We start from the raw sequence: 23,880 nt of genomic DNA on the forward strand, positions 1-23,880 counted from the left end.
TGAATTTTGCACAGCATACAAACCATACTTACAGGTGCCTGAAACTCTAGAATCTATTTAATTTATGAAAAGATGAATGAGCTGTTACGTTTTAAACTATGTTCAGAAAAAAATCGAATTTTGTAGTTAATTACCTCAATTTTTACCACAGTTTTTAACAGATTTGGAAAACTCTGGAGTTTCATACACCTGTAAGTATGGTTTCTATGCTGTGCAAAATTCATCAAAGAATCTCTCTTACTTGTACCTACAGCAACAAATGCAGCCAACAGGAAGTGAAAAAATGATGAAATTTCATATTTAAAAAAATTTATTTTGTTATGTTTTTGCACTTCCACTGCTATGAGTGTGAATCCTGAATCCTTCCAGGTCATGCTGACAAAGTTTTATGAATTTATTTGTAAAAGTATATACAGCAGAAAATAAAATGTCCTGTGGTGCATCTCCTGCTCCAAGTCGGCCCGTTTGACGTCCTACCCCCTTAAATAAATCATCCATTTTCTCTGCAATTGTCCTAATTTCCTTGTCTGTACATGTATATTACAGGTACTAATTTCCGTCTATTCGGGTTACCCTATTGGGATTATTCCTTCGTGGTGTGTCGTTTTTTTTGTCTGAAAGTGCCTTTTGTCTTGCGTGTAAAACAGGAATTACTTTTGTGGTCGACCTGTAAGTTCTCATCCCTTATGTTTCGTGAGAGGATGAGGACGTACGCGTGAAAGGACACATACAGCATCAAAAGAGCTGAGTCGTGTAGAGCACAGTGGCAAGAGATTACGGAAGACGTGTGAATGACCGCATTTTCGGCATTTCTTTCCTCGTAGTCGTTGTAGTGGAAAGCTCCTATCGTAAACATCAGCAGCCGGAGTGTGCCGCCGACAGCTCAAGGCTCGCCCAGAGATTATAAAATGCTCCGCACGGGAGTCGCCGTTGCTGCTCAAACAGCCACGGCACAGCCGCCAGGTAGCTCTGCACTTGCACTAGGGACGTCGACCGGCTGAGGAGACGCAGCCGCCGAAATCAACAGTCCTGGTGCACCGCTCTCACCGCCGCCCTGTCAACATTTCCTTTCAAAATCAGGCACCGAGGTAAGGCCCATTTTGCAAGGCAGCCCGTGGTCAAGTAACCTGTAACACAAATGGTTTTACAAGCAAGGCATTCGCAGGTGGTGAAGGTTGCGATGAATGAAAAGGCCGCTGCTAGACCGTAAACTTGTTTTAAATTACCATACGACCTCGTTACGGACGCATATTCAGCTGTAACTTACATACTTAAGGATTGAAATATCATTATAAACCGTACTGCAATTTTTGTACGGTTATAGTTGATTATTTGAAGACTTAAACACCCAGAAATTGTTCCATTAATCCATTATAAGGTGAACCCAAGTCCTTAGTGAAGGCGTTTCCATTCTGAGAATACTGTCAGTATCCAAACAATAAATAAATAAATAAATAAAACTGGACGAACGAAATCTAGCTCAGAAATTGATAATGAGCTTAATGCAATATCGTCTAAGATTGTTGCCGGGTACATAGAATCGATATCAGGCCCATTCACTGCGTGTGCCAGTGTCCGTAAGAAAATGGAACTGTACTGTAAGCTAAAACCAACTTTCAAAAATTTATCTAATAGTATAGTTAACGGTGGACATTGTGCAAGACAGTAGTTACAATTGCCTAGGGAAGAAGGAAATGAGGAAACTGAATGTACGAATTCTGACTGATTCATTTTAAGATCTGTTGATGGTAAATTGTTTCAACACAAGGAACTGATTGTGCAGGCGGACAAAAGTAAAACAGCAGTAGTAATTTCAGAATCTGATGGCATAAGTAAAGCACCAAAATATTTCGAACTGAATAACATAACAAAATGTGGAAAGGATTTTACAGCAAAATAGGTAGCAAATACAAGAAAAAGTTTTCATTACATCTAAATTTTTTCCTAGCAAATTTTTACAATGTGTTAAATACGCATCTGAGTGCATCTACATTACGTTGAAGAGTAAACCTCCACAAATCTTACCCGTTACGCCGAATAGTGATCGCAATTTGGGGAGGTGGGCTATGAGACTGAAAGGTCACTTGCCGGCTATTTGGATAATCATTTCTGGCATCCACTTAATTTAACATTAAAATTGTAACCAACTTATTATAAACTGACAGGATTTATCTGCTGCAACTGGGACACGTGTGATGACAATGATGTTAAAAACAATACTCCATTATAGCAACAGATAAGGTTAAAAAAATTATTGCCGAGAATCTACACACTTTCTGCCATTGACCATCAATGAAGGTAAAGGAAGTGTTGGTCTTGTTAAAGATCGTCCTAACTTCTCATTATTTTCCATTTGAAAACGAATTTTGTTCGCTAGGGGAATGTTTGGCCATTGATCCACTACACGCCTTTATCTTGGCTAACCTTTTCGTGGTATATTTTGAACGAGACCTCACGCAAAATTTGCTCAGCATGCTGGTAGGTTACTTCTATCATACGGATGATGTGTTAAGTTTCTGTTGCACTTGAAAGGTCAGCATCAAAAAATAGAGTTTACCTTACAGCAGACAGAGGATAGCACTTCACTATTTTTGGACCTCTTACTGACTTTAAAGAAATGAAAAGAAATCAGTTTTGACAGTTACAGAAAGTCTACAACGACAGACTTGGTTATTCACAATGATTCATGCCACTTATTTATGTATGAACCAGCTGCACTTCATGCTGTGCTGAATCGTATGAAAAAGTAAAGAACACACTCATATACTATGCTGATTATCAAAATGGGTATAAAGCAGAATTTACTACCAGTAAAGTCCATTCGAACAGGCTTCGGAAATCCCAATTGTACCGACCTACCGCCGTGTCGTCTTCAGCCTGAATGTGGGAATCGAAGCGCACTTGGTCATCACATCGCTCTCCCGACAGTTGTCACTTCCCGCGATTGGAGCCACTACTACTTAATCAAGTAGCTCCTCAACTGGCATCACAAGGGCTGAGTGCAAACTTTATGGCAACAGCACTGGGCAGACCGGTCAGTCATCCATCCAACTTCCAGCGCAGTCTGACAGCACATAACTTCGCTGATCTGACGAGAACTGGTGTTACCAGTATGGCAAGGCCGTTCGCTGTTATCACTGAGAGTACATTGGGGATGCTATAACACTTCAACAAGCTGATCAGACAAAAGAAGTGGAACTTTTTAGTAAACTAGTAGATACTTGTAGGAATAAATACACTGCTGGAAATGGAAAAAAGAACACATTGACACCGGTGTGTCAGACCCACCATACTTGCTCCGGACACTGCGAGAGGGCTGTACAAGCAATGATCACACGCACGGCACAGCGGACACACCAGGAACCGCGGTGTTGGCCGTCGAATGGCGCTAGCTGCGCAGCATTTGTGCACCGCCGCCGTCAGTGTCAGCCAGTTTGCCGTGGCATACGGAGCTCCATCGCAGTCTTTAACACTGGTAGCATGCCGCGACAGCGTGGACGTGAACCATATGTGCAGTTGACGGACTTTGAGCGAGGGCGTATAGTGGGCATGCGGGAGGCCGGGTGGACGTACCGCCGAATTGCTCAACACGTGGGGCGTCAGGTCTCCACAGTACATCGATGTTGTCGCCAGTGGTCGGCGGAAGGTGCACGTGCCCGTCGACCTGGGACCGGACCGCAGCGACGCACGGATGCACGCCAAGACCGTAGGATCCTACGCAGTGCCGTAGGGGACCGCACCGCCACTTCCCAGCAAATTAGGGACACTGTTGCTCCTGGGGTATCGGCGAGGACCATTCGAAACCGTCTCCATGAAGCTGGGCTACGGTCCCGCACACCGTTAGGCCGTCTTCCGCTCACGCCCCAACATCGTGCAGCCCGCCTCCAGTGGTGTCGCGACAGGCGTGAATGGAGGGACGAATGGAGACGTGTCGTCTTCAGCGATGAGAGTCGCTTCTGCCTTGGTGCCAATGATGGTCGTATGCGTGTTTGGCGCCGTGCAGGTGAGCGCCACAATCAGGACTGCATACGACCGAGGCACACAGGGCCAACACCCGGCATCATGGTGTGAGGAGCGATCTCCTACACTGGCCGTACACCACTGGTGATCGTCGAGGGGACACTGAATAGTGCACGGTACATCCAAACCGTCATCGAACCCATCGTTCTACCATTCCTAGACCGGCAAGGGAACTTGCTGTTCCAACAGGACAATGCACGTCCGCATGTATCCCGTGCCACCCAACGTGCTCTAGAAGGTGTAAGTCAACTACCCTGGCCAGCAAGATCTCCGGATCTGTCCCCCATTGAGCATGTTTGGGACTGGATGAAGCGTCGTCTCACGCGGTCTGCACGTCCAGCACGAACGCTGGTCCAACTGAGGCGCCAGGTGGAAATGGCATGACAAGCCGTTCCACAGGACTACATCCAGCATCTCTACGATCGGCTCCATGGGAGAATAGCAGCCTGCATTGCTGCGAAAGGTGGATATACACTGTACTAGTGCCGACATTGTGCATGGTCTGTTGCATGTGTCTATGTGCCTGTGGTTCTGTCAGTGTGATCATGTGATGTATCTGACCCCAGGAATGTGTCAATAAAGTTTCCCCTTCCTGGGACAATGAATTCACGGTGTTCTTATTTCAATTTCCAGGAGTGTACATCTGGTTAAGTGTGCTGAAAAACAAAATAAATGAATAAATTAATTAATAAATCCGCTGTATTCTTGGCGTAATATAGCAGTTCAAACGGACGATGAAAGTCAAACCGGCAAGTTTGTTAAAAATTATTCGCACAGACTTCCAGTTTGCGCAGGGCAGGGGAGCAATGACATGTGCAGTATGCGCCTCATAAGAGAGCCTGGTGAGCGAGAGGCAACCAATCTTACAGTTCACTCCCTTCTGCTTCACGCTGGTCCTTGAACTGGTTATGGTTTCAGAGTTTCATTTACAGCTCCACTGCTGAATGGTAAAATTCAAGAAAAGAAGCGATGCAGAAATCACATCCACGTTAAAAGTAGGAAACAGAAGAGAAAATCCTACCATTGATGTTTTAAATGAATAAAACTAAACGTGTATATTATTGAAATCACATATTTCAATAGATGCATGCATAGACCAGTATTGATAAATTATTGATACGGCAGTTGCCGATACTATGTACACAAATGGAAAATTTGACTGACATTACTTCGGAAATTGGAAATTTGTGGTAAGGACTATGGGACCAAACTGCTGAGGTCATCGGTCCCTACGCTTACGCACTACTTAATCTAACTTAAATTAACTTACACAGAGGGCAACACATTCACACCCGTGCCTGAGGGAGGACTCTAATCTCAGACGAGGGGGCATTATTTCGGAAGCGTCAGTTAATTTGATATATTTACGTCGTTTGAGCCTGTTCAGGTCAGACACAGTTATAATTTATACATAGCCCCATTCATGAAAATGTTTTTAGAACAGCGCATACTGTACTCTCCTGTCCAGATCAGGTCACTCTACACGCAGTCACATTCCTGCCGCCAGCATTCTTGCAGCTGCTGACAGTGGATATAACTGACAAGGGTTTTACTTGCCCTAAGCACACGATATACAAGCAAGAAGTAGAAGTGTGAATCACGGGTGTACACACCACACAATAATAAGAAAATCGACCATGTCCTTACAGAAGAAGAAGCCCAACCTCCACCCCTCCCTCCCCCCGCACCCATCGACTGCCACCCCCCCCCCCCCCCCCCCGGCACACATCCATCCCCAACCCACGCACAACCCCGTCCCCTGCAGCATACCAAACTGGCGATCCTTTGATTTCCCAGAATGCGTCTCAAAACCTTCCTTTCGAAATTCTGTCTTACTATTATATAATCAATCTGAAATATTCCGGTATCTCCAGGTCTCTTTCACCTGGACACCTTCCCTCATGATTGTTAAACCAAGTATTAGCGATGATTAAATTACGCTCTGTGAAAAATTGTAGCAGGCAGCTTACTCTTTCATTCCTTTCCCAGAATCCAAATTCACTTGTAACTATCCCTTATCTTTCTTTTCCTGCTACCGAATAATACATCTGGTTAACGTGTGCTGAAAAACAAAATAAATGAATAAATTAATTAATAAATCCGCTGTATTCTTGGCGTAATATAGCAGTCCAAACGGACGATGAAAGTCAAACCGGCAAGTTTGTTAAAAATTATTCGCACAGACTTCCAGTTTGCGCTGAAATATTCCGGTATCTCCAGGTCTCTTTCACCTGGACACCTTCCCTCATGATTGTTAAACCAAGTATTAGCGATGATTAAATTACGCTCTGTGAAAAATTGTAGCAGGTAGCTTACTCTTTCATTCCTTTCCCAGAATCCAAATTCACTTGTAACTATCCCTTATCTTTCTTTTCCTGCTACCGAAATCCGGCATACCATCGCAATTAAATTTTCGTCTCCGTTAACAACACGAATAATTTCTTTGATCTCATACATTTCTTCAGTCTCTTCATCATTTCCGGAGCTACTTAGCATATAAACATGTACTACGGTGTGGTTCAAATGGTTCAAATGGCTCTGAGCACTATGGGACTTTACGTCTGAGGTCATCAGTCCCCTAGAACTTAGAACTACTTAAACCGAACTAACCTAAGGACATCACACACATCCATGCCCGAGGCAGGATTCGAACCTGTGACCGTAGCGGTCGCGTGGTTCCAGACTGAAGCACGTAGAACCGCTCGGCCAGTCCGGCCGGCTACGGTGTGATGTATTGGCTAATCTAGTAAGTTCAATATTCTGTTCACAGTAGTTTACCCGCATTCTTATTTTATTATTCATTATTAAACCTTCGTCTGCATTAGCCCTATTTCATTTTGTATTTATAATCCTGTGTTCATTCAACCAGACGTCAGAAGTCCTGTTCCTCCTGCCACCAGAATTTACTAATTACAGCTACATCTAACTTTAACCTACCCACTTCCATTTTTAAATTTTCTAACCTCGTGCACGATATCGTAACTTTTATCTTCGTAGGAAAATATTCAGTATTCGAAAGTATACTTCTTGTAGCTGGGATTCACAGTCATACAAAACTTTTTGAAGGACATCATGTTTACGACAGTGACTGTTATACGTTTTTATTACACTATTGCAATTTCGGCCTTAGGCCATTATCAAGTAGCCATAATATCAGCACTTCATAATGGCCTAAGGCCGAAATTGTAATAGTGTAATAAAAAACTGAAACAGTCACTGGCGTTCAAAAATGTATGGAAGTGATTCCGTGACACCTTTTAGGCTGACAACTTTAGTTCCTTTCATCATGAATGCCACGACTACCACACGACGTTACTTTTATTCACACCAGGCTCTGGTCCAGGGTTCGGTCCTGATCCTGCAAGAGGACGAACACGTAGTTAGTTGCAGTCGTCCTCACACCTCCCTATCACAGATTTAACTTGCTGTCACTCAGAATTTTAATTTGGCACAGACAATTATGATTTTGATAATATCTACAATAAAATATACAATAAGTTTTCACATAATGGTAGTGGTTAGCTTGTGCCTGCTAGTGATTAGATTATCGATTTAGCATTGGGGCGGTAGGGAGCTAGCATATGACAGTGGTAAGGTGCTGAGCATTAAGAAAATAATCCTTTTTACCTATTTATTTATTTCGGAAGCCAAATTTATTATCAATGAGATGACCAATACTTGTCCGACGCAGATGCCATGTTCAATGCAAACAGTTATGAATCATTAATGTCATGGAAACAGCCCAAATAAAAAACTGGACTTACTCTGTCTATAATGGCAGAGAGAATTTCTTCTTTTAAAACAAACCAAACCAGCTCCTTGAGCTCTATAAACACTGGAAATTCGGCCCAGGCATAGTTACTGGGTCCAACAATACTTTGGGCTAGTTTGAAATCAATGTTACAAACACCAGAAAGTGCATAAACCTTAAACATTAAAACAATAAGACTACCAAGATAAAAGAATATACAACTTCTATACAGGGTTTATATTAAGAAAGTGTGCATTAGCCAACTGACAAGCATAAACAGTTATTGATTAGAAAAAATCGAAAGAAAATACAGGCACGGAACACATGCGTTAACCAAAGAATGATGACTGGCTTAAGCTCAGCCCCTGGTCGGAACGGTTTCTCTATTCATTTCATATTGTAGAACATACACACAAAAAATGCATTAAATTTACATAACATGTAATTGGAAAATAGCACTCGGGCCTGCAGCCACGACAGGGAAAATGAGTCCGTTTGATCCGCAGATACTTGCTGTTAAAAGAGTAGAATTTACATAACAAAATAAATTACTGCGCACAATGGGCATTTTAATATTAACTGACGATGTAAAACATTAAAGATCCCTAAATCCGGAGAGGACACGCACCAGCAGTGCAGGTGAATGTGTATCTTACTAGATCAAAGTAAATGACAGTGGAAAAAAGATAATATTCTCTCGGTCTTAAAAATGCGTCTAATGGATTAAAATCCATAAATTTTCGGCCGGGTGCTTTTCGGCCATTGTCAGTTAGTGTCTGTCTTTTGGTTGCTGCTACCACCATCACATGGCGCCCCTGCCTTCTGTGACGTTACTAGTGATCCCTGCAATGTCACATAAGGTAATGTTTTCTTTGCGCGCTCGCTTGAATCTTCCGATGGCCGGGACCCAAGCCAAGTTTAGCTACCGGCCGCCGTCTTTATTGAGGGTGTTCTCCGTGTTCTCACAAATTTTTGCCTCGATCGCTACATTTAGAACGATATCCCAAAAAAGTGCTGTGTAGAACACGAGAGATGTTTCCGCCTTCGGTACTTTGAGAAATCAGCGAGACGATCGAGATAAACATCTCAGTAAAGACGGCTGCCTGCTGTTAAGAACGGCCTGGGAACCTGTCATCGGAAGGCTAAAGTGGGCGCGCGACAAAAACATTACCTTATACGAGCTGGAGCGAGCACTAGCGACGTTACAGAAGGGAGTGCGGCTGTGAACGAGCTGTAGCAACAACCAAAAGGCAGTCACCATTTGACAATGGCTGAGGAGCACTCGGCCGAAAGCTTGTGGATTTTAAACCATTTGACTCCGCTGGAAGCTCGAGAGAATTTTATCCCTACATATCCCCACGTATTCGCAGAAAAAAAGAAACCTAAACTTAAACGACAAATCCTTCTAGATCAGAATTAACAGACGATAATTGAAAATAATTTATAGATAATTTAAAGGTACTAAACAAAGAAAATGCACATCGGTAGTGTAGGTGAAAGCAAGTCTTTCTAGGCCATGTACTTCCAAACAGAGCTAAGTAAAATGGAAGCCCTCTTACAAACGCATAAATATTTCGGGCTCGTTCTTATTACTGGAGTGCTGATCCACATTAAGGACTCCGACCAAAACAACGGCCAGTATTATAAGACGAATAAGAGTGAGAACATCAGACACAAGAACAAAGGTTTTCATGTATTGCCCCAGACACTTAGCCACACACAAGAACTGCTCACTGTTATTCCTGCGCCATGCCTAGGAGTATTAAGGACGGTGTTTGTTTATAGCCACCATTTAAGTCAGCAGGAAGTAGGTCTAGTCCAACTCTAGATTATGGCCCGCTAGGGCGCATGCAGTCTTCAATCACTGGTTTGATGTGGTCCTCCACACATTCCTCTCCTTGTGCTGCGTCTGCGACAACCTCTTCATCTCAGAGTGACACAGGCATCCTCCGTCCTCAATTATTTGCTAGATGTATTCCAATCCATGTGTTCCTCTACAGTTTTACCTTCTATGTCTCCCTCTAGTACCATGGAAGTTATTCCCTATTGCCCTAATAGATGTCCTATAACACTGTTCCTTCTTCTTGCTAGTGTTTTCCATATATTTCTTTCCTCTCCGATTCCGCTCAGAACCTCATCATTCCTTACGTTATCAATCCACCTAACTTTCAACATTCATCTGTAGCGCTGCATATCAAATTCCTCGATTCTCTTCTGTTCGGGTTTTCCCACAATCCGTGTTTCAGTACTGCACAATGCAGTACTCAAATTGTATATTCTCAGGAATTTCTTCCTCAAATTAAGACCCTATGTCTGATGCAAGTAGACTTCTTTTGGCCAGGAATGTCCCTTTTGTCAGTGCTAGTTTGCTTTGGGTGTTCTCCTTGCTCCGTCCATCACGAGTTATTTTGCTGCCTACGTAGCAGAACTCCGTAAACTGGCTACTTCGTCAACAGTATCCCGATGTTAAGTTTCTCGCTGTTCTGATTTCTGCTACTTGTCATTACTTTCGTCATCCTTCGTTTTCTCAGACGAGATCCTGTACCCATTAACTTCTTCATTCCATTCAACAGATCCCGAAGTTCGTCTTCACTTTGACTCACGATAGCAATGTCATCAGTGACTCTTATTATTGATATCCTTTCATCTTGAATTTTAATTTCACTGTTGAATCTTTCTTTTTATTTTCACCACTGCTTCTTCTATGTACAGATTGAACAGTAGGGCGAAAGGCTATGTCCCTGTCTTACACCCTTCTTAATCCGATCACTTAGTTTTTTGTGTTCCATTCCTATTATTATTCCCTCTAGACTACTGTATATGTTATAATGTTCAAATGTGTGTGAAATCCTATGAGACTTAACTGCTGAGGTCATCACTCTCTAAGCTTACACACTACTTAACCTAAATTATCCTAAGGGCAAACACACACACCCATGCCCGAGGGAGGACTCGAACATCCACCGGGAACAACAACGCAGTTCATGACTGTAGCGTCTAGACCGCTTGGCTAATCACGCGCGGCTACATGTTATACATTAATCGTCTCTCCCTGCCACTTTCCGCAACTTTTCTCAGAATTTCGAATACCTTGCGCCATTTTACATCGCCGAAAGCTTTTCCCAAGTCGACAAATCCTATGATCGGGCCTTGATTTTTATTTAGTCTTGCATCTGTTATCAGCCGCAACATAAGAACTGCCTCACTTGTGCCTTTACCTTTCCTATAGCCAAACTGATCATCTAATATATCGTCAGTTTCCTTTTTTATTCTTCTGTATATCATTATTGTCAGCAACGTGGATGCATGAACTGTTAAGCTGCTTGTACGGTAATTTTCGCACATGTCAGTTGTTGCTGCCTTCGGATTTCTGTAAAAGATGTTTCCCGGAAAAATGATGATATATAGCCAGTCTCATACACTCTACAAGCCAACGTGAATAATCGTTTTTTTGCCACTTTACTCAATGATTTTAGAAATTCTGATGCTATGTTATCTGTCCCTACTGTCCTATTTGCTTTTAAGTCTTCCAAAGTTCTTGTTTTGACTTTTCTACATGCTGAGTCAGACCTTCCAACAATCATTTCTTTTTCGATTTCTACACATTTTTAATACAGCCATTTCGTCTTAGTTTCCCTGCACTTCCGATTTGTTACACATCATTTTTACATCCAGCAACTGAAGTATTTTTGTGTTATCCATTGTTTCTTCGCTGTTAGCTTTTTTATACCTATGGTTTCCATTCCAGTTTCTGTGATTGGCCTTTTTAGTGATATCCATCCCTGTTCAGCTAAACTGCCTGCTGAGATATTTGTTATCGCACTATCTAACCGTAGAGAACTTCAAGCGTATCTCTTCATTCCTTAGTTCTCCCGTCTCTCACTCCTTCGCACGTGAGTTGCGTATACACATAAAACTTGCTCGAGGTGCCATGGAAACGGTAACTAGGTAACTAAACACAAAGACGTTCCGGAAGAAAAGGTATCGATATGAATGTGGGCCATTACTCAATCATAATATCTAGGGAATTGCATTCCAGATTAATAGCATCTGAAAAGCTTTCATACAGAAATTAAGAAATGCCAGCGTCATGATATTAAGTTTTGGAACTATAAACTCTCATAATTTCGATAACATCACAATTTACACAATATAAAACCGAAGTGTGCACTCAGCATTACCAGTATTCCACAAAGTATTATGCGAGCATTAAAATGACAGGAATGCTCGTTCTCTCAGTCGTTTTCGCCTATATCTGGAAAATTAGTCTTTGCGTAATTTTTTCTCTCATGAAATGCTGTTTCCCTTTCTGACCTTCCCTTTAAAATTTCCTATGGTTTATCGATTCTAGCTGAAGTCTCATGAACCGTGTCGAATATATTGCTGACAGTACGCATGGCCAGCCTGTGAATGAGGCCACTTGGATGGAACGTTCAGTGGCCCGGCCGAAAGCACAACTATGTTGCCTGGTGCAGCTAAAATGCATCTACTGTATACCGATATCAAGTTACTCCAGATATGCTGTTTGCTACAGTAGTCTGGTCTGGTTGTGTACAGCAGAATGTTAGTATCCATATTTCTTTTATAATTTTTGCCAAAAAATGTTCAATTAACTGAAAACTAGTTTCAATTTTACGTAAGAATAATGTACTTTTTGGGATTTTATTAGTTTGTCTAAAAACAAATCTTACGAAGGGTGATATATATTCGGTACGTACAGGTTAAAGCTACTTTTATCTGAAACGCAGTGACAACAGGATGCTAATTTACATTAACATTCCCTCTTTCATATGCCTCTTCACAACATGTCCCTTCTCCCCCTACTTCCTCACGCACTCAGCGTCTCCCACCTCACACCGTCTAACTCTTCTACCTGCCTTTCACATCCCCTTCCATTTTCATCTACTCTCCTCTATCCATCTATGTATCCCTTCTCTGTCCATATTCTCTTCCTCACTGTCTCCATCCATCGCCTCCTCATTCTCTCTGTCAATCTCTTTCACCACCCATCTCCTGTACCGCATGTCCTCCTCTTCCTGCTGTCAATCTCCTCTACTCCTTCTCTCTGTCCGGATCTTCATCCCCCTCTTTCCGCCTATCTCCTAACTTCTCCCACTCTCTCTCCAACTCCTCCTCCCCTATATCTGTCCAATTTCTTCTCACTCTGAAAAAAATGCTCTTACCCCTCTCTAACTCCTTCCACCCCATATCGTCCTGTCCATCTCCTCTTACTCAGTCTCAGTCTGTCCATCTCATCTTCTCCCTAAGTTCACCTCCTCCTTACGGCACCCACGCCCAATGGGTGTTAGGTGATTTTTAGCCCGCTCGCCCGCCCCCTCCCCACTCCCACTCCTACCTGTATTTCTTCCCAGACTATAATTGTTATGTGCACCAAATTTGTTTGAAATAGATCCATTGCTTTAGGAGGGGGAGTGGAGCATACGTAAATACGTGTGTCCTCGGAGTCTTTCGCACCGGACGGCCGGGGTGGCCGAGCGGTTGTAGGCGCTACAGTCAGGAACCGCGCGACCACTACGGTCGCAGGTCCGAATCCTGTGTGTCCGAATATGTGTGATGTCCTTAGGTTAGTTAGGTTTAAGTAGTTCTAAGTTCTAGGGGACTGATGATCTCGGAAGTTAAGTCCCATAGTGCTCAGAGCCATTTGAACCATTTCTTTCGCACCAGCATGCTGAACACACACACACACACACACACACACACACACACACACACACACACACACAACACACACACACACACATCCATTTTAAACACATATGCAAGGTGTCCAACCAAAGAGTCGTTACGCGTCTCAGCAGATGTCTCTGAATGTCTCGGAAGCTATTTGCAATTTCGTGTTCGTACTATGTAGCTGATAACAGTGCAAACAAATATTGCTCAACGTGTCTTTTCATGCGACGTCCAGTGGGGACAGAAAGCGTCTGTTTATTCCTCATTACGAAAAAAAAAGATTTTTCAGGTGTTTTTACCACCCTACTCGAAAGGGCTGTCCCAAATGAGTCCTGTACGTCATTCGTTTTACTTTGATGTAAGGACGTAAAACGCGAAGAATATCCAGAACTCCAGCAACGACTGAGCAGGCTGCCGCCACGCAGCATCGCTGCTCGTTAGCTGTTGGAGTACTGGATAGTCTTCATGTTTTAATACGCCTGTTAATAACTGTCGGTGAAACTAATATCGCACTACACTAATTTGGAACCGCTCTATCAAATAATAATACTTTCCCTTTTCTTTAAGAAAAAAAAAAAACGTTTTTTTCCTAACAGGGAGGTAGCCAACGCTTTCGGTCAACGTTGGGAGTCGCGTGAAAGACGTGATGGGCAGTATATGTCTGCGGTGACTAAAGCTACAAAATGCAAACACTCTTAGAAGGGATATCCCTTACATATATAGTCAAAGGCTATTATACATTTGATCAAGGAAATATCATTCGTCCAATGTTAGCTCTACGATGCAAATTTAGGTGTACGATACTAAATAATAAAATAAGTTACCGTAATTATACAATTATCTACGACACATAATGATATCAGTTATTTATTGCTAGTAGTATCATATATAATACAGTTTATTCAGCTTTCCAGCTGCCAAAAACAAAACTTTTTGTATTTTTCAGTATTTTTTTAAATTTCAGTTTAAAAAATTTACCTCATATTGTGCTTTTATCAGTGATCTTGTTAAACGTTGTAGGAGACATGTTAAGACACGTATATTTAATACTGTTGTTCCAACTATTAACCTCACATTTTTTGCGTGTTTCTTTCATGATGCAATAAGACTTTATCACATAATAAAACCTTTTCAGGTAGACTAACAGAGAAAGAGAACTAACTGAAGATAATCTCTAAAATGCTGAAACGTGTATAGATATAAGATAAATAAATTATTGTATCTTGATACAGGGGGCTAGTCTCACTTTTTCTTTGCAGATGCAGAAGGAAGACTGTATCAAACAGATGATTATTAAACTCAAATGAAGTGGCTGTGGAAGGTAGCTACTACATTTATCATATACTGTGCTGATCTTTTCAGGTATCTACTACAGGTTACAGACGTCTGTGACAGCAATATGGCATTCAACGCAAGTGTGGACTCGCAGTTGACTCAACACATGCTGTTCGGATGGGTGGACCACCTGTCGTTCGCACTCATGCTGGGCCTTTCCGCAGCCATCGGTGTTTATTTTGGCGTGTTTGGTCGCTCCAAGAATACTGCACAAGTGGACTACCTGCACGGCGGAAAACGCATGAGTGTATTACCCGTCGCAGTGTCACAAGTATCTAGGTGAGAGATGTTACTGTGTATGAGAAATTTATCCCATCCTTTTATGCCCCGTCTTTCTGTTGGCAACTGCTGTCGTCACCGTTGAAGTCTTCCGGCAACTTCTTCAGTATCGTCTTTGGATCCAGACCAGAAAATTATAGCAGTCAGCTGTGTGACGACGAAGCTGGTTCCTTATTTTCTGTTTACCACTAATCCTTAGATAAGCTTCCATTGCTCATGTTAATGGAACAAAACACGGGTTGCTCAGAAAATGTCGATACAAACTTCTAGGACCTGTAGAGGGAATGAGTAGCTAATATGAAACTTCCTCGTACGTAAAAACTGAGGGGCGGACCAGAACTCGAACTCGGGACCTTTGTCCGCCGTGGGCAAGTATTCTGCCGACTGAGCTACCCAAGCACGATTCACGACCCCTCCTCACAGCTTTAGTTCCGCCAGTACCTCGTCTCCTATCTTACAAACTGCACAGAAGCTCTCCTGCGAAACTTGTAGAACTAGCACTCCTGCAAGAAAGGATATCGCTGAGACATGGCTTATGCTGGGAATGTAGGAGAAGGGCGTAGGTTACCATCAGTCAGAAAGACTTCTAACAGTTAGTAATATAATATTTATTACACATGAAGAAATACTCAAATGATGTTTTTTCTAGTGAAATATCCTACATAATTAGACATTGAAATTATCACAAGTCCTCTAAAATACTGAAGTCCTGTCGTTGTTCCTCTTAGTGATGCCTAAATAGGGTCCAGAGTTGGCCTACGATGTGTAAGGAGCCTAAGTCTCTGAGACGACGGACGAACACTGCAGCTTGTAGACTCGGGATACTGAAGGGATCTGTCCGCGTTAGATCAGGGCTACCGTGTTTAACGGGGCACCGACCAATCGCTATCCACAGACATGACGCCCATAGGTTGCCAGCTGCGACCTCTGTCGTACCTCGATATATTTCGTACTGACAGTCCATACATCTGCTGTGCCAGGAGTGTTCCGGGCGTGCCTTATCGAAAAAAAGGTTCAAATGTGTGTGAAGTCCTAAGGGACCAAACTGCTGAGCACATCAATCCGTAGACTTAAACTCTACTCAAACTAATTTGAACTAACTTATGCTAAGAACAACACATAGTGACCCATGCCCGAGGGAGGACTCGAACCTTTGGCGGTAGGGTCCACGCAATCCGTGACCTGGCGCCTCAAAAACAGCTGCCACTCCGCGTGGCGGCTTGTCGACTGTGGTGCGGTACTCTCTGGGGTTGTCAGTACTGTCACCACTGATTAGCGATAGACCGGGGGACGTTTCTAGAATGCAGCGCGGTATATGCACATATTGAACTTCCTGGCAGATTAAAACTGTGTGCTGGACCGAGACTCGAACTCAAGAGCTTTGCCTTTCGCGGGCATATGCCCTACCGACTGAGCTACCCAAGCACGACTCACGACACGTCATCGCAGCTTTCGTTCCGCCAGTACCTCGTCTCCTACCCTCTAAACTTCGAAGCAGCTCTCCTGCGAAACTTGGAAAACCGGTAGTCCTGTAAGAAAGGATATTGCAGAGACATGGCTTAGCAACAGCCTGAGGAATGGAGCCAGAACAAAACTTCCACTCCGCAGCGAAGTGTGTGCTGATACGCACTTATCATATCAGCACACACTCCGCTGCAGAGTGAAAATTTCACTAAGGACTACATAATATTCCGAGTAGCCTCTCATGTCCGGAAACGTACCGTTCCCCTTCTACGACGGTTTCATTTCGGATGTTTAAGTCGTCCACTTCTGCTTGAGGAATTGAATTAGGTGAGGCGCAGTGTAGTTATATGGTAACAATTCGAAAGGAAACATAGCGAAAAATTAATTTATCACTGAAGCACATTTGTATTTGTTAATACTTAAACATTTCGTATTTATTTTATACCATAACAACAAAAAAATCGATGATACTGTATGTATGTAACAGTACTGATGCATCACAACATCAGGTGACCGTCATTCTGTCTACCCTGTAGCATACCAAGACAAGCAACTCTTCCCTCAGCAGAAGTGGAAGCGTTATTCATTTTAATTAAAACGTGAACAGTACGTTTCCGGACATGCCTTCATGTTCAAAATATTATGTACTCATTCTCCCCTAAATGTCCTAAAAGTCTGTAACGGCAACTTCCGATCACCATCTATCATACAGGCTGTAAAATAAAACACTTTACTAGCACTACTCGTGATTCAGTGAGTACTTCCTCTTATTTTCAGTATTGGGATCATGTACAGATGTTGTTTCATTCTCTTTTTATAAAGCCATTGCTTCAAGATGACCTATTCACGAGGTGCACCTCACTTAGGACCTACAGAAGTGGAAGTATTATATATACAGGGTGTTACAAAAGTTACTGCCAAACTTTCAGGAGACATTCCTCACACACAAAGAAAGAAAATAAGTTATGTGGACATGTGTCCGGAAACGCTTACTTTCCATGTTAGAGCTCATTTTATTACTTCTCTTCAAATCACATTGATCATGGAATGGAAACACATAGCAACAGAACGTACCAGCGTGACTTCAAACACTTTGTTACAGGAAATGTTCAAAATGTCCTCCGTTAGCGAGGATACATGCATCCACATTCGGTCGCATGGAATCCCTGTTGCGCTGATGCAGCCCTGGAGAATGGCGTATTGTATCACAACCGTCCACAATACGAGCACGAAGAGCCTCTACATTTGGTACCGGGGTTGCGTAGACAAGAGCTTTCAAATGCCCCCATAAATGAAAGTCAAGAGGGTTGAGGTCAGGAGAGCGTGGAGGCCATGGAATTGGTCCACCTCTACCAATCCATCGGTCACCGAATCTGTTGAGAAGCGTATGAACACTTCGACAAATGTGCAGGAGCTCCATCGTGCATGAACCACATGTTGTGTCGTACGGAAACAACTGGTTCTCCCATAGCACTCTACATACAGTGATGTGGTCAACGTTACCTTGTACAGCAGCAACTTCTCTGACGCTGACAATAGGGTTATCGTCAACTGCACGAAGAAATGCCTCGTCCATTGCAGGTGTCCTCCTCGTTCTAGGTCTTCCCCAGTCGCGAGTCATAGGCTGGAATATTCCGTACTCCCTAAGACGCCGATCAATTGCTTCGAACGTCTTCCTGTCGGGACACCTTCGTTCTGGAAATCTATCTGGATACAAACGTACCGCGCCACGGGTATTGCCCCGTGCTAATCCATACATCAAATGGGCATCTGCCAGCTCCGCATTTGTAAACATTGCACTGACTGCAAAACCACGTTCGTGATGAACACTAACCTGTTGATGCTACGTACCGATGTGCTTGATGCTAGTACTGTAGAGCAATGAGTCGCATGTCAACACAACATTACCTTCCTTCAATTGGGCCAACTGGCGGTGAGTCGAGGAAGTACAGTACATACCGACGAAACTAAAATGAGCTCTAACATGGAAATTAAGCGTTTCCGGACACATGTCCACATAACGTCTTTTCTTTATTTGTGTGTGAGGAATGTTTCCTGAAAGTTGGGCCTTAACCCTTTTGTAACACCCTGTATATATTTTTTGTTAATATGTATTACGTATTTTTACTTTATGTTAATTTTGCATCCTTGAGTGCCTCTTCATTATACATGTATGTCTCACCTTATCTCCTAATTAATTATTAGTGTATGGGCCTGTAAACTTTGAAACTTAGCTTCTTATTGTGTGCATAACACACCGATACGTTGGACATCACTCTCACATTTATGATCTTTTTTCTTTCACGCATGTAAACCTGCGATTCACAGTCATATTTCTGGAATAACGCTGATGGGAGTGCCTGCAGAAGTATACCTATACGGCAGCGTCTACGGATGGATTTGCTTATCAGTCATCATTTTCGCACTCATCACCAACTACGTGTTCCTTCCTGTTTTCTTCGATTTGCAGCTCACATCAACTTATGAGGTGAATTCCAAAACAACTGTAGTCGTATCAGGATTTAATTTATAATTGGACAAAATGAAAATAGCTATAAATAACCGGATCTTACCGTCTGTTGCCTTTACCGTCTGTAAATTACGCCTATGGTATTGTTGAAAGCAACTAGCATAAGCAACATACTTGCTCATTTGCTTTAGAATTCCATAGTACCCATACCAGTCACAACAAGAACGATATAAAGCGATGATGCAAGTACTTTTTGACAGTGCCTTGGTTAAAAATTATCAATTTTGTACTAGTTCGTGGTGACCTAGATTAACGTGGAACGCTATGTTAAGCTATTTAATTAATGTATCTTAATGATGTAATCAAGTACATATTTTGTAAAGAATGGGACTGAACATACGTCAGAGACTGCTTTTATTGTCCGTTGATTGTATGTCTTTGGTGAAAAGATTTTTAAAGTGTTAAAATTTTTATTACCATTATCACAGGCACCAGTATACAGCATTTATGAAAGCAGCTACAAGTGATTTAACGATAGAAACTGAGGAGTAAAACATTTTATCATGTTATAAAAATAACTATAGAAAATTAGTAAGTTTCTTTGAAAAAGTAAATTGGATTTCGATTTAAATCGCCTATATCATTAGAACTTCTCAGGACCGCTTTGCCTAGATATGTTCTCTTGGACGTTCACTAAGTAATGAAACAATTAAATTTTCTCCGCCAACACCGTGGAATATTCCCGCTTCATGCCCTACAGTTCCATGAAGCTGCGAATGGTGGTGGCGCTATCTAAAGCCCTCAAAATGGCCTCTGTATAGGACGTGCGTTCCAAGCAGTGAGCTGTCATTGACTTTCTTTTGGCGGAAAAACGGAGCATCGCAGGTATTCATGAGCACTTGTTGTCAGTGAACTAAAGCCTGTGAGTCGTTGGGCGAGGCGTCTGCCATCATCGCAACGTGGCTCAAACCTGTGCGATCTCCCGTGTGCCTGCCGGGTGCATACAGCTGTGACAATTGAATTATTTTAAAGTGCGGACACTCTCATTCGTGTGATCGACGGCTCGGAATGAAACACGTCACTGCTCATCTGAACGTCTCTGTCGATAGAGCTGACACTCGCCCACCAGTTGGGGACTCAAAAGGGTGGGTCCACTGGGTTGCTCGACGGCTAACAGAAGAATATAAAGAGCAACGAAGGGCCATCGGGCGGAATTGCTTGTGCCGTACGAGGCTGACAGTGAAAATTTTCTGTCGCAATCTTTACATCCGATGAAACATGGGTTCATCTCTTCTGCCAAATCGAAATAGACGCAAAATCTGGCGATATTTTACAGAAGCCCGAAATTTAGAGCGGACTTCGACGCGAGATCCTTATAACAGTTCCCACAACGAAACTTTGTCACGAAACCTGACAGAAAATCCAAAGAGATTCTGGTCGTATGTGAAGTATGTTAGCGGCTAAAAACAATCAATGCCTTCTCTGCGCGATAGCAATTGAGATACTACCGAAGACAGTGCTGCCAAAGCTGAGTTACTAAACACAGCCTTCTGAAATACCTTCACAAAACAAAAGTAAATATTCCAGAATCGGAATCGAGAACAGCTGCCAACATGAGTAACGCAGAAGTAAATATTCTGGGAATAGTGAAGCAACTTAAATCACTTAATAAAATCAATTCTTCTGGTCCAGACTGTATACCAGTTAGGTTCCTTTCGAAGTATGCTGATATATTAGCTCCATACTTAAGAATCATATAGAACCGTTCGCTCAGCCAAAGATCCGTACCCAAAGACTGGGTAAGAGTAATCCACTAAATTACAGGACCATATCATTAACGTCGATATGCAGTAGGATTTTGGAACATATATTGTGTTTGAAAATTATGAATTACGTCGATGAAAACGGTCTGTTGACACACAATCAACATGACTTTAGAAAACATCGTTCTTGTGAAACACAACTATCTCTTTACTAGCATGAAGTGCTCAGTGCTACTGATAAAGGATTTGAAATTGATTCCGTATTTCTGGATTTCCGCAAGGCTTTTCACAACTTACGACACAAGCGGCTTGTAGTGAAAGTCCGTGATTATGGAATATCGTATCAGTTACGTGACTGGATTCTTGATTTCCCGTCACAGAGATCACAGTTCATAGTAATTGACGGAAAGCCGTCTATAAAAACGGAAGTGATTTGTGGCGTCGTCCAAGGTGGCATTACAGGCCCTTTGCTGTTCCTTATCTACATAAACCATACGGGAGACAATCTGGACAGCCGTTTTACGTTGTTTGCAGATGACGCTATCGTTTATCAACTAACCGTCAGAAGACCAAAACAAATTGCAAAACGATTTAGAAAAGATGTCTGTATGGTGCGAAAATTGGCAGTTGACCCTAAATAACAAAAGATGTGAGGTCATCCACATGGGTGTTGAAAGAGATCCGTTAAACTTCGGCTACACGATAAATCAGTCAAACCTAAAGGCCGTAAATTCAACTAAATACCTAGCAATTAGAATTATGAATAACTTAAATGGGAAGGAACACATAGAAAACGTTGTGGGAAGGCTAACCAAAGACTGCGTTTTATTGGCAAGACACCTAGAAAATGTAACTGATCTACTATGGACACTGGCTACACTACGCTTGTCCGTCCTTTTTTAGAATACTGCTGCGTGGTGTGGGATCCTTACCAGATAGGGCTGACGGAGTACATCGAAAAAGTTCAAAGAAGGGCAGCACGTTTTGCATTATCGCGAAATATGAGAGAGAGTGTCACAGAAATGATACAGGATTTAGGCTGGACATCAATAAAGGAAAGGTGTTTTTCGATGCGACGGAATCTTCTCACGATATTCCAATCACCAACTTTCTCCTACGAATGCGAAAGTATTTTGTTGATACCGACCTACATAGGGAGAAACGATCACCACGATAAAATAAGGGAAATCAGAGCTCGCACGGAAAGATATAGTTGTTCGTTCTTTCCGCGCGCTATAAGAGATTGGAATAATAGAGAATTGTGAAGGTTCGATAAATGTGATTTGCAAAGTATCTATGTCGATGTAGATGAATCGGAAACAACCGGCAATCAATGAAGTGGTGCAACACCACCTCTCCTCCGAAGAACAAAAAGAGCCCTCAGCCGTTAAAGTCACGGTGATGGTCCTCTAGGACACTGAAGGGACTATTCTCTTTGATGTCCTCCCTCATGGTGCAACGAAGGCCTCTGATGTGTATTGCGCTACCCTCGGGAAATTGAAGAAATGGCTTCAGCGTGTTCGTCGCCACAAAAATCCAAACGAACTTCCCCATGACAACGCAAGGCCTTACACAACTCTGTTCACGCGAGAGGAGCCCACATAACTTCAATTGGCTGTTGTTCCTCATCCACCCTACAGCCAGGAGCTCGCACATTCCGTTTGATTGGCTCAATGAAGACTACACCCCGCTGGGAGCACTACGTGAATGATGTGGAGGTCATGGATGCAGCAAGAAGTTAGCTCCGACGTCGAGCAGTACAGAGGTACCACTGAGTACGTTGAAGCCCTCCCAATATGGTTGCATTGAGGCCATGACACTGAACAGAGAGTATGTTGAAAAATAGGGTTTTGTAACAAAAATAGTGGGGAAGATAGCCAACATGCTTACAGTAAAAAAATCTATTGCATTACTTATCGAACGCCACGCAGCTAGCTAAATCATTGGTGCGCTCTGAGGCCTTTAATATCGCTTGTCATATGCCAGTTCTCTAAGTAGTGTGAGGCTGACGTCATAACTCTAATCCAGAAACTCAACAGATAAGCAGTTACGCACCAGTATACGTAAAATATGTGGGTATAGTTTGTAGACACATGGGATTACTTTCCGTTTTTGGAATTGACTATTCATAGGCACAAATTTAAAAAAATAAAATAATAATTTAGAAGGTCGCAACAAATGAATCAGCAGTAACCCCCCGACACAGGTGGAACAAATGTTGAAAGAAAAGAAATTGAAAGTAGACGAATAATAACAGCAAACGCTTTCAATAGCAAGGCCCGACTTACAGAGGAACGTGTGCTTCTGTTGCAGTACTTGGAGCGCCGCTTCAGCCGTACGATTCGCTTATTTGCATCTGGATTCTTCACGCTCAATCTGGTGCTTCACATGCCTTTGTTCGTGTACATGCCTGCTATCGCACTAAGCCAAGGTTGGTTTTAACACTGAAGCTAACGACAATGTTTAGTTGTAAAACATCGATCTGCGTTGGCAAAAACACGTACAGCAACAGTTTATTTTAGAAAATGTAGCACTGTCTCAGCATAAAGCAGCTACCTTAAGTATGTTGTAACGTGTAAGATATATTTTGTTGCTCGGCAGACTAGTTTCTTGTTATATGAATAAAACAAGGTATTAAACGGCACAGTGAAATCACTTGTTACTATTGAACGCATACTGCGTGCATTCCAGACTAGACAGTAGACAGTAGTAGAACTGTCCACTGCCACTGCCATATTAATCGAATCTTGTTCTTTCACAGTTTCTGGGATCAGTGTCCACTGGATCACTCCTCTGGTATGCATCGTCTGCATTTTCTACACTATGCTGGTAAGTGAGTAACGCACGGTGACCTTAAGCCTTATACATTAGTAGTAAAACTTGACATTGTGGTGGAGAAGTCGGCGGTCTTGATGCAATTCATTAAAAAAATTAATGTAAAATCTTTTTACGCATAGACTGCAATTTTCAGTAAATAATTACAACACGTTGACTTGTTTCTGTTGTTTTCTATAACCATCTTGAGGTCGTTCAAACTATAAAAAACAGTGCACAAACAATGAGAAACTTCGCCAGTAACCTTAGCCTTGCAGTGGAATGCATTTGTA

At 42.5% G+C, this 23,880-nt stretch overlaps 1 protein-coding gene across 1 annotated transcript in view; it reads left to right on the forward strand.

The window, feature by feature from the left end:
• The first annotated feature begins 967 nt into the window (after nucleotides 1-967).
• The window catches only part of LOC126480667 (sodium-coupled monocarboxylate transporter 1-like), a 100,283-nt gene continuing 77,370 nt past the window's right edge, over nucleotides 968-23,880 (forward strand). The window contains exons 1-5 of the mRNA XM_050103891.1: nucleotides 968-1,088; nucleotides 14,825-15,076; nucleotides 18,869-19,028; nucleotides 23,087-23,204; nucleotides 23,535-23,602. Of these exons, the coding sequence (XP_049959848.1) occupies nucleotides 14,862-15,076; nucleotides 18,869-19,028; nucleotides 23,087-23,204; nucleotides 23,535-23,602 (561 nt within the window). The 5' untranslated portion in view covers nucleotides 968-1,088; nucleotides 14,825-14,861. The remainder of the gene's footprint in view (nucleotides 1,089-14,824; nucleotides 15,077-18,868; nucleotides 19,029-23,086; nucleotides 23,205-23,534; nucleotides 23,603-23,880) is intronic.

This window comes from Schistocerca serialis, chromosome 5 (assembly GCF_023864345.2).
Source record: "Schistocerca serialis cubense isolate TAMUIC-IGC-003099 chromosome 5, iqSchSeri2.2, whole genome shotgun sequence".
Taxonomy (NCBI): Eukaryota; Metazoa; Arthropoda; class Insecta; order Orthoptera; family Acrididae; genus Schistocerca; species Schistocerca serialis.